This window comes from Chiloscyllium plagiosum, unplaced genomic scaffold, assembly GCF_037043375.1.
Source record: "Chiloscyllium plagiosum isolate Xiang-an unplaced genomic scaffold, Cpla_swu_hap1 HiC_scaffold_48, whole genome shotgun sequence".
NCBI lineage: Eukaryota > Metazoa > Chordata > Chondrichthyes > Orectolobiformes > Hemiscylliidae > Chiloscyllium > Chiloscyllium plagiosum.
Window position 1 is genome coordinate 15,908,962 of NW_028270186.1, and position 12,402 is coordinate 15,921,363.

General features: G+C 43.3%; 1 protein-coding gene across 3 annotated transcripts in view; it reads left to right on the top strand.

The window, feature by feature from the left end:
- ikbkb (inhibitor of nuclear factor kappa B kinase subunit beta) overlaps window positions 1–12,402 on the top strand; it is a 79,704-nt gene that overhangs the window by 39,110 nt on the left and 28,192 nt on the right. For all 3 annotated transcript variants that reach the window (XM_043681572.2, XM_043681573.2, XM_043681570.2), the window contains 2 exons: window positions 8,781–8,898; window positions 9,856–9,925. In XM_043681572.2, the coding sequence (XP_043537507.1) occupies window positions 8,781–8,898; window positions 9,856–9,925 (188 nt within the window). The remainder of the gene's footprint in view (window positions 1–8,780; window positions 8,899–9,855; window positions 9,926–12,402) is intronic.

Sequence of the window (12,402 nt, forward strand, 5' to 3'; positions counted from 1 at the left end):
AAATTGCTCTCTCTGGGGCATTAGGTCCAGGACATTCGACCTTTACATTATATATGTAAAGAAGTGATTAGCTGGTGCTGACACCTCCCTCCCTTTTATCTTTTCTTTTATTCCTGCTGCAGATCCTAAACAACAATGGTGATTCAAAGTTTGTGAGAAGATTTGTAGCTCGGGTGCTCGTTGTTGTGGTTCTGTTCGCCGAGCTGGGAATTTGTGTTGCAGACATTTCATCCCCTGTCGAGGTGACATCCTCAGTGCTTGGGAGCCTCCTGTGAGGCGCCTTTGTGATGTTTCCTAGTGATTTGTGATTATAGTGATTATAGTGATTTGTACCTGCTGCTTCCGGTTGTCAGTTCCAGCTGTCCGCTGCACTGGCCGGTATATTGGGTCCAGGTCGATGTGCTTATTAATTGAATCTGTGGATGAGTGCCATGCTTCTAGGAATTCGACTGGCTGTTCTCTGGCTTGTCCTATAATAGTAGCGTTGTCCCAGTCGAACTCATGTTGCTTGTCATCTGAGTGTGTGGCTACTAAGGATGGCTGGTCATGTCGTTTCGTGGCTAGTTGGTGTTCATGAATGCGGACCGCTAGCTGTCTTCCTGTTTGTCCTATGTAGTGTTTTGTGCAGTCCTTGCATGAGATTTTGTACACTACATTGGTTTTGCTCATGCTGGGTATCGGGTCCTTCGTCCTGGTGAGTTGTTGTCCGAGAGTGGCTGTTGATTTGTGTACTGTTATGAGTCCTCGTGGTCGCAGTAGTCTGGCTGTCAGTTCAGAAATGTTTTTGATGTATGGTAGTGTGGCTAGTCCTTTGGGTTGTGGCATGTCCTCATTCCGTTGTCTTTCCCTTAGGCATCTGTTGATGAAATTGCGGGGGTATCCGTTTTTGTCGAATACATTGCATAGGTGTTCTTCTTCCTCTTTTTGCAGTTCTGGTGTACTGCAGTGTGTTGTGGCCCTTTTGAACAGTGTCTTGATGCAACTTCTTTTGTGTGTGTTGGAGTGGTTGCTTTCGTAGTTTAGGACTTGGTCTGTGTGTGTGGCTTTCCTATATACCTTTGTGGTGAATTCTCGGTTTGGTGTTCTCTGTACCATCACGTCTAGGAATGGGAGTTGGTTGTCCTTTTCTTCCTCTCTAGTGAATCGGATTCCTGTGAGTGTGTGTTCTCTATTTCTGTGTTTTTAATGATTACAAAGGTGTCATCTACAAATCTGACCCAGCGTTTGGGTTGACTTTGCGGTAAGACTGTTTGTTCTAACCTTTGCGTTACCGCTTCTGCTATGAGTCCAGAGATGGGTGAGCCCATGGGTGTGCCGTTGATTTGTTCATATACTTGGTTGTTGAATGTGAAATGTGTTGTGAGGCACAGGTCCAGTAGTTTGAGTATGCAGTCTTTGTTGAAAGGTTCCCCGTCTTGTCTGTTCTCTATGTCCAGCAGATTGGCTATTGTTTCTCTGGCTAGGGTTTTGTCGGTAGAGGTGAACAGTGCCGTTACATCGAATGAGACCATAGTTTCTTCCTTGTCTACGTATATATTTCTGATGTCCAAGAATTCCTGTGTTGACTGTATAGAGTGTCTGGATCCGCTGATCAGGTGTTTCAGTTTCTGCTGTTTCTAATCCAGGAGTGTGTTGTGGTGTCCTCTCTGTTGTGTGTTAGTTTGGCCATTTTTTCTTGGATTCTATGGACTACCTAAAGTGCACAAACCAAACATCCCACTCAGACCCATAGTATCACTACCAGGGACACCATCACACAAACTGGCTAAAGAACTACAGCAGAAACTGAAACACCTGATCAGCGGATCCAGACACTCTATACAGTCAACACAGGAATTCTTGGACATCATCAGAAATATACACATAGACAAGGAAGAAACTATGGTCTCATTCAATGTAACGGCACTGTTCACCTCTATCGACAAAACCCTAGCCAAAGAAACAATAGCCAACCTGCTGGACATACAGAACAGACAACAAGACGGGGAACCTATCAACAAAGACTGCATACTCAAACTACTGGACCTGTGCCTGACAACACACTTCACATTCAACAACCAAGTATATGAACAAATCAACGGCACACCCATGTGCTCACCCATCTCTGGACTCATAGCAGAAGCGGTAACGCAAAGGTTAGAACAAACAGTCTTACCGCAAAGTCAACCCAAACTCTGGGTCAGATTTGTAGATGACACCTTTGTAATCATTAAAAACACAGAAATAGAGAACACACACCGGATCATCAACGCCACACTCACAGGAATCCGATTCACTAGAGAGGAAGAAAAGGACAACCAACTCCCATTCCTAGACGTGATGGTACAGAGAACACCGAACGGAGAATTCACCACAAAGGTATATAGGAAAGCCACACACACAGACCAAGTCCTAAACTACGAAAGCAACCACTCCAACACACACAAAAGAAGTTGCATCAAGACACTGTTCAAAAGGGCCACAACACACTGCAGTACACCAGAACTGCAAAAAGAGGAAGAAGAACACCTATGCAATGTATTCGACAAAAACGGATACCCCCGCAATTTCATCAACAGATGCCTAAGGGAAAGACAACGGAATGAGGACATGCCACAACCCAAAGGACCAGCCACACTACCATACAACAAAAACATTTCTGAACTGACAGCCAGACTACTGTGACCACTAGGACTCATAACAGCACACAAACCAACAGCCACTCTCAGACAACAACTCACCAGGACGAAGGACCCGATACCCAGCATGAGCAAAACCAATGTAGTGTACAAAATCCCATGCAAGGACTGCACAAAACACTACATAGGACAAACAGGAAGACAGCTAGCGGTCCGCATTCATGAACACCAACTAGCCACGAAACGACATGACCAGCTATCCTTAGTAGCCACACACTCAAATGACAAGCAACATGAGTTCGACTGGGACAACGCTACTATTATAGGACAAGCCAAACAGAGAACAGCCAGGGAATTCCTAGAAGCATGGCACTCATCCACAGATTCAATCAATAAGCACATCGACCTGGTCCCAATATACCGGCCAGTGCAGCGGACAGCTGGAACTGACAACCGGAAGTGGCAGGTACAAATCACTATAAATGCCGGAGGAAACATCACAGAAGCGCTTCACAGGAGGCTCCCAAGCACTGAGGATGTCACCTCGACAGGGGATGAAACGTCTGCAACACAAATTCCCAGCTCGGCAAACAGAACCACAACAACAATGGTAATTGCCAGTAATTCAACAAACATAATTCCAATTAAAGTCAAGGAGAAGTGATTCGATTCCTTATGTTTAGACATTGTCATTGCTTTTTTGAGTGTCTTCATGCCACACTTAGTCAAATGCTGACCTGATGTCAAGGGTAGTCACTCTCACTCCATGTCTAGAATTTAGCTCTTTTGTCCATATTTCGACCTATCGTGGAGTGAAGGATGGATATGAGTGACTGAACTGTCATTTAACTGCCCAGTCTGAAAAGCTTTCTAACATACTCCTATGTTACATTTCATTCTTCCTCGGTGCTATTATCCACAGTTTGGTGTTCTCGACTTATTTTCCCACATTGCCAATATTTTGTATGAACAGTTAGCAGAAATGATGGATTGGGGAAGAGAAAATCAAATGTTTTTAAGGCCATGATGAATTTTCTTTCCTGTCAGCTGTTGGTAGTATTATCTTGGATATTTATTTCAATTTCCAGGTTAATCTAAGAGTGTTGGCAATCTTACTCTCGACTCTAAGCCCTCTGATGTTCGCTCCCAGTTCCCAGGCACTGTGTGCTAACTTAGAGATAAATCTTCGCCTGCAGTTTTTGTGCAGAAACAATGAGTACCTCAGGGCTGCATCCTGTTTATAACAAGAATGTTATTAACATTGGACTTTTATTCATAAATGTTTTGGAAAACATAATGCCACCCAGTAAAGTAAAAGAAAAAGCAATCGGTGTGTGGATGTTATAGGCTAAATGTGGGGGATTTCAGGCTAGGGGGATTAAAACAGAGAAATAAGATTTGATGCAAGAGAGAAACGTTTTTATGCAGAAGTTTGTGAGGCTGCGAAATAGGTCTGCTATTGAAGCTGCCGTCAATAAACATTCAGAAATATGATATTGGAGAAAAAAGCGGATAAAGGGATATGGGAACACTGAAATGACATGGATTAGTTGTTCCTATGTTGAAAGTGATAAAGTTATACTCTTTTTAATCACACTTTCAGGGTCACTGGCTGACCTCAAGGCTGCGATTTGAGAGTTTTCTCTGCAGATCTGAGTTGCTTTCACCACTGTAAAGTCAAAGATGTCAAGTCACCACGATTAAAGTCAAAGATGTGTACTGCACAGAAACCCTTTGGCCCAACTCATTCATGCCAACCATATTTCATTGAACATAGAACATTTCAGTGCAATACAGACCTTGTGGCTCTTGATGCTGCACCGACTTGTGGAACCAATCTGAACCTCATCTAACCTACATGATTCCATTCTCATCCATATGCCTATCCAATGACCATTTAAATGCCCTTAAGTTGGCGAGTCTAGTACCATTGCAGGCAGTGCATTCCACGCCCCTACTACTCTCTGAGTAAAGAAACTACCTCTGACATATGTCCTATATCTATCACCCCCTCAATTTAAAGCTATGTTCCCTTCCGTTAATCATCGCCATCTGAGGAAAAAGGTTCTCACTGTCCAACTTATCTAACCCTCTCATTATCTTATATGTCTCAATTAAGTCAACTCTCAACCTTCTCTCTAACGAAAACAGCCTCAAATCCCTCAGCTTTTCCTCGTAAGGCCTTCCCTCCATGCCAGGCAACATCCTAGTAATCTGCAATCATTGTTTTTACCTGACATCCTAGTGAGTCTCCTCTGAATCCTTTCCAAAGCTTCCACATCCTTCCTATAATGTGGTGACCAGAATTGTACACAATACTCCAAATGTGGTCGCAACAGAGTGATGTACAGCTGCAGCATGATCTCATGATTCCGAAACTCAATCCATCTACCAATAAAAGCTAACACATCACATGCTTTTTTCACGACCCAGTCAACCTGGGTGGCAACTTTCAGGGATCTATGTACCTGGGCACAGAGATCTCTCTGCTCATCTACACTACCAAGAATCTTCGTCATTATTCACAACTCTACTGACCTTACTGTAATCCGCAAATTTATTCACCCATCCTTCTATGCCCTTATCCAGGTCATTTATAAGAATGACAAACAACAGGGGACCCGAAACATCCTTGCGGTACCCCATAGTAAATGAACTCCAGGATGAATATTTCTCCTCAGCCACCACCCTCTGTCTTCTTTTGGCTAGCCAATTTCTGATCCAAACCGCTAAATCACCCTCAATTCCATGCCTCCTTATTTTGTGCCATAGCCTAATCAAACAGCTCACTGAAGTCCATATATACCACATCAACTGCATTACTCTCATCTACCTGTTTGGTCACCTTCTCAAAAATTTTCTGAGCTGAACAAGTCCTATTTGTCTGTGTTTGGCTATATCCTTCTTAAACCTTTCCTGGGTAAAAACAATGACTGCAGATGCTGGAAACCAGATTCTGGATTAGTGGTGCTGGAAGAGCACAGCAGTTCAGGCAGCATCCGAGGAACAGTAAAATCGACGTTTCGGGCAAAAGCCCTTCATCAGGATGCGGTATTCCTGACGAAGTGCTTTTGCCCGAAACATCGATTTTACTGCTCCTCGGATGCTGCCTGAACTGCTGTGCTCTTCCAGCACCACTAATCCAGAACCTTTCCACATACCTGTCCAAATGTCTTTTAATTGTTGTAACTGTACCTGCCTCTACCACTTCTTCAGGGAGCTCGTTCCATATATGCACCACTTTCTGTGTGAAAAAGCTGCCCCTCAGGTCCTTGTTAAATCTTTCCCCTCTCATCCTAAATCCATGCCCTTTAGGTTTGGATTCCCCTATGCTGGGGAAAAGACCTTGGCTATTCACCTCATCTGTGCCCCTCATGATTTTACAAACCTCAATATGGTCTTCAAAAATTCAATCAAATTTGTGAGACACAATATCCCCTGCACAAAGCCACACTGACCATCCCTTTTCAAATGCACGTAGATCCTTTCTCTCAGATACCCCTCCAACAACTTACCCATCACTGACATGGGGCTCACCACTCAGTTGTTCCCTGACTTTTTCTAAAGGCCTGTCTTCAATAATGGCATAACATTAGCCACCCTCCAGCGTTCTGGCACCCCACCCATGGCTATCGATGATAAAAATATCTCCACTTAGGGGCCTTGCTTATTCTTCCCTAGCTTCCCGTTATGACCTAGGATACACTTGATCAGGTCTCAGGGATTTATCGACCTTCATGTGTTTTATGACTTCCAGCACCTTTTCTTCTGTGATGTGGACTCTTCTTTTTGAAACAGCATTTTTAATTCCCCAAATCCTTCGCTTTCAAGTCTCTGTCCAAGGTAAATACGGATGAAAAATATTTGTTTAGGATGTCACCCATCTCCTCTGGTTCCACACATAGATGGCTTTGCTGATCTTTAAGGGGCCCTATCCTCTCCTGAATTACTCTTTTGCCTTTAATATACTTGGATAATCTTTTCAATTCTCCTTTGCCCTGTCTGCCAAAGATACTGCAAGTCCCTTTTTTGCTCTCCTGAAATCCCTCTTAAGTGTACTCCTACACCCTGTATAATCCTCAAGCAGTTCACTTGATTTAATCATTGGAGACCATCCACTCATCTTGCCTCAGCTAGATTTTGTAAAACGTTAGCCTAGGTGGTACCAAATCATCTGCTTTTCCTTATGTTCAACTCCCTGTCCAATGCACACTTAAAATTAATTGTGGAATCAACTTCCACCACCTTTTCAGGTAGAATATTTCAAATGCTAACAATTCTGAGTGAAAACCTTTCTCCTCATCTCCTCTGTTGATCTTACTTTTACCACTGATTTTAATTTTTAATTTTACTGATGCCAGTCTTCAGCCACTTTGATGCACTCCACGTGATATCAAGAAGCAGTTGGAGGCACTGGATACTGCAAAGGCTGTGGGCCCTGACAACATTCTGGCAATAGTACTGAAGACTTGTGCTCCAGAAATTGCCACACCCCTAACCAATCTGTTCCAATACAGCTACAACACTGTCATTTATGTGACAGTGTGGAAAACTGCCCAGCTATGTCCAGAAAAGCAGGATAAATCCAACCCAGAAATTGTTGCTCCATCAGTCTGCTCTCACACATCAGGAAAGTATGGTGTCATCAACAGGACCTGACCTCTCAGCTCGTGACCTCATTATAGTCTTGGTTCAAACATGGATAAGAGAGCTGAATTCCAGAGGTAAGGTGAGAGCAGCAGCACTTGACGTCAAGGCCATATTTGACAGAGAGAGATATTAGGGAGTCCCAGCAAAACTGATATCAATGGGAATGAGGGTGGAAACTCTCTACTGGTTCCAGTCGTACCGAGCACATAGCAAGATGGTTGTGATTGTTAGAGGTCAGTCATTCCAGCTGCAGGGCATTTCTCCATGAGTTCTTTGGGAGGGTGTACCAGGCCCAACTATCTGCAGCTGCTTATTCAATGATCTTCCCTAAAGTATGGACGTTCACCGATTGCGCAATATTCAGCATGATTCGCAACTCCTCAGATACAGAAACAGTGCATGTTCAAATGCAACAAAACCTAGATAATAGCCCGGCTTGGCTCGCAAGTGACAAGTAGTATTCATGCTGCACAAATGCAAGGCAATAACCATCTCCAGTCAGAAAAAATCTAACCACTGCTACTTGACATTCAGTGGTGCTACCATCACTGAATTCCTTGCTATCAACATCCTGGGGGTTACCATTGTCTAGTAATTTAACCAGATTTGCCATATAAATAGAGTCCGCTATAAATAGATTTGCCATATAAATAAATAGGAGCAGGTCCGCTGCTGGAAATCCTGGAGCGAGTAACTCACCATCTGACTCCCCAAAACATGTGCCACGGAGATGGTGGACAAGTCAGAAGTGTGACAGAAGACTCCCCACTTGCCTGGATGAGTGCAGCTCCAAACAACATTTATGAAGATCAGCACTATCCAGGACAAAGGCGCCCACTTGATTGGCACCACATCCACAAGCATTTAGTCCGTCCACTACCGATGCTCAATTCACACTGCTGCTACTATCTACAAGATATACTGCAGAAATTTGCCAAAGATCCTGAGACAGCATCTTCCAAGCCCTCAGCCGTATCCATTTCGAGGAAGAAAGGCAACAGATACATAGGAACACCACCCCCTGCAAATTCCCCTGCAAGTTCCCCTCCGAGCCATTCACCATCCTGCTTTGGAAATGTATTGTTGTTTCTTCACTGTTGCTGGGTTAAAATCCTGGAACTTCCTCCCTAACACCACTGTGTGGGAGTCCCTCCACTATGTGGACTGCAGTGGTTCAAGAAGCAGCTAACCCACCTTCTCAAGGGCAACTAGGGATAAGCACTAAAGATGGCTAGCCCATGTCCGATAAGTGAACAAAATTCTCACATCATCTTGAAATCCTCTAAACTTTGTCCACTCCAAGCAGAGGTTTCAAAACTTGCCCAATCTCTTCTCAGGACTGAGGTCTCTCATTCTTGGGAATATCTTGGCAAACCTCCAAACTAAGGCCTTCACATCTTTACTGAAGTGTGGCCTGGAATTGTCCACAATACACCAGCTGAGGCCTGTGATCTATCAAGTTTGCTTTTGTTGACCTTGCAGATTGGGCTAACTCCATTTTAATTTATCCAGGTTGAATCATGTCAACGTGGTGGCAGCACGAGATGTTCCCGAGGGAATGCAGAAACTTGCCCTCAATGACTTACCTTTGTTGGGAATGGAATATTGTGAGGGAGGAGATCTTCGCAAGGTTCGTACTGCGCTCCGCGAGTCGCTGTCCTATGCTGTTAATGTTCATTGTGTCACTGTGAGTGATGTGGAGTGTTGGCAGGTCTGTACATTCCAGTTTTTTTTTCCTTCTTTCATTCCTCTTGTCCCTTCGCTTTCTGCTTCCTCCTTTTCTCTTTCCCTGCCCTTCTCTTTCCTTCGCCTCCTCCCTCTCTTTCCCTGTTCCTCTCCCTTCCTTCCTTTCTTTTACCTCCTTCCATTGCTCTGTACTTCATGCCCTTCCTCCTCTTTCTTCCTTTCTTTAGCTACCTCCCTCAATCCCTTTTTCTGACCATCACTCTCTTTTTCCCTCCCTTTGTTTTTCCTTTCCTCTCTCTCACTGTTCTTCTTCCTGTCACCATTTCTTAACTTCACTGCTTTGGGTTGGGTTGGTGCTTGGCAAAGCTCGTGGTCTTTCCGGAGTGCTAATGTTCCAGATTTGGTTGGGGAAAATGACAGTGTGGAAAATAGTGCCTGCTGATGGGCAAGTCATAGGATATTGCTAGATTGGGAATTGTGATCACATCTGTCCGAGGAAGAGATAAAAGGAAAATGAGTTTTCGAAAGACCTAACTGTATAAGACTTCAGAAACTTCACAGCTTGTTTATACAAAGATTTCTTTGTTATTTGTGTGATATAATTCATGGATGTGGGTTGCCTCCCTGATAACACTGGGGATGTGAGTTGTAGATTGGAGCGCGTTCAACTCTGTCCTTCAGTATGACTGTTTTGTTCAGAATCTTACATGTGTGTAATTTTGATTCTCTTCTCTTTGTGGGGAACACTCTTTGACAAAATTACTCTGAACCCCTCATCACTGTGATTATCTGAAGTGACCGCTCAACTAATTAAACACCTCACTGCCTTCATGAGCCACGTTGTTTCCTATTCTTTTGTGTATTGTCCACATTCTAACTTTACTTTGTCTTGTTGTTCCAGTTTCTGAATAAATTTGACAATTGTTGCGGGATGCGTGAGAGTTCAGTGCTAACTCTTCTCACAGACATTGGTGAGTATAGCAAGTGTTAAGGTTCAGCACTGGGCTGCACTCTGAGAAAGGGGTTACAAAGATTGTTGACGGCTTTGTATTATCCTGATTGCTCACTAATCTCAAGAAAGAACTCTCACTACGGCCTGATATCAGGGATAAAGCGTTAAAATACATGAAGAGATTGCATAGATTTGGCTTGTATTCCCTCAATTATAGACTACTCCTTAAGGTAATTCAAGTATTCCAGATGATTGAAGGATTTAATAAGTTAGTTAAAAAGAACCCGGTTTCTTCTGATAGTAAGAGTCCAGTAAGGGGCAGAACTTTAAAATTAGAGGGATTCAGAGGTAATATTAGTCACACAAAAGGGAGTGCAAGTAAAAGGTTGTTGGGGAGAGTTACTTTTCAATATTCAGGAATAAGAAACCAAGACAGATAAATTGAATTAAAATCAGCTGGGATCTAATTAGGTTACATAACAAGCTCATGGGCTGAATGGCCTCCTGTGTTCCTGTGCCACACCAGTTATTGGGCTGGCTGATTATAGAAGATATGATGCATCATTGAGCTGTCAGCTCTCTTTGCTCGCAGTGAGGTGAGGTGGTGGGTGTGGGGTGGGGGAGGCATCTGAATGCGTCCACATTTAAAAATACTTATTTGAATCTTACACTTCCCGGATGTTGCCAGCTCAGCCCTGTGGTCATGGTATGGGCTCATACATATGCACCCTAACTGTCCCACAAGAGCAGCCCTTTCTTTCTTCCCCCTCAATTGGCCATGATATCATGCAGCGTAATCTTCTGAAGTGACTTTTCACCTAATTGTCCCTTTTTCCTGATGCCAACTTGTGTTAACTGGATCAGCGCTGCCCTCGTTCCCTGATAGTGAATTTATCCGTTAATTTGGTTTCCTCTCAGTCAGTCAAGCCGTAGCTCATATGTCAAAAGATGTAACTATGACTCTAATTGCAGGAGAATGGAGTCACGTTGAAGAATTATTAATGGGAGGAAGGAGGTTGTGACTGTTGTCTCATTTCCTTCTTCCTGCAATAGAGTATAGGAGCTGAGAAACTCACGTTGCCGTTCGCTGTTACTCACTGAAGCTGATACTTACTGATTACCAGACAAACTTCTGTCTCTGCTAAATGTGCTGCCACTCACATTCCGGTTTTCACTGCCTGTATCCAGGTCTTTTCCAGTTTGTTATTTACATCATCAATTGAATACGAACAAATATTCTCTTCTTCTCCAGCCTCTGTGCTCTCCTCAATCATATTATGCCAGGGATAAAGTCCGTCCATTGAAGAGAACCATAGAATGGTTAAAGCACAGAAGGCAGGTAATTAGTACATGCCGACTCTCTGTCAGAGCATTTCCTCTACATAAGTTCCTCCAATTTCCTCTGCACATTTCTTCCCCTGTAAGACAATTATCCAATTCTCTTTTGAAAGCCAGAATCATACCTGCCACCATCACGCTGTCGGGCATTGTCGATCATAACCTCTCACTGCATCAAAAAAAAAGTTCTTTCATTCTGGTTATTGATTCTTCCACGATGGGATCAGTATCTTCTGTTTCCTCTGTCCAGGCCCCTACAACTTAAACAGCTCGATTAAATTACTTCTTAATCTTAATCTTTGCTTCTCTTAAAGGAAATAAGTCCAACATCATTTGAAGCCAAGAAGCCTTATCCATGATCTTGCAGCCAGTTCCTCACTAAGCTGTACTTCACTTCAGATGTTGATAGGGCATAACTTTGGCAGACAGTAAATCTAAATCCCTCTATCATCTTCCCACATCAGGATGGTAACTGACCAGCACAACTTGCATTTATATCATGTCGTTAAAACAGCAACATGCTCAAAATGCATCACATGGAGAATTATCAAACAGACATTGACTCTGGACCACATCAGAAAATGTTAGGACCAAATATTTTGCTGAAGAGCTGGGAGGAAAAAGAGGTGAAGAAGTTCAGGGAGAAAATTTGAAATCTTAGGATTATAGCAACTGAAGGCATGTCTACTATCGTGAATCAAGAATGTGAAGTCGCCTGAAATGGCGAAGTAGAGATCTTTTGAAAAGTTGTGGGGCTGAAGGGAATGATACAGTTGTGGGGGAAAGGAAGTAGTGGGGCAGGAGGATGGCATGCGATAAATGCTGCAAACATGGAAATGACAAGGTCAATCAGGAGAATTTTTAAATGATGTGAACAATGGGTTTTACAGGGTTTTAATTCAGGACAGTGAAACCTTTTGCCCGATGGCACCATATGAGCATGAACCCATGAGCCATCTCCATCCCAGCCTCTGCCTAATTTCTAGACATCCTGTGATACTGACACTTGATCTCAATATGATGAACTACACTAGATATATTTTTCTTAAGTAAAGGTACGAAAGGATATGGGCCAAAGATTGATATATGGAGCTAGGCTACTGATCAGCCATAATTTTACTGACTGATGAAATAGGCTTAAGGGGCTGAAAAGCCAAC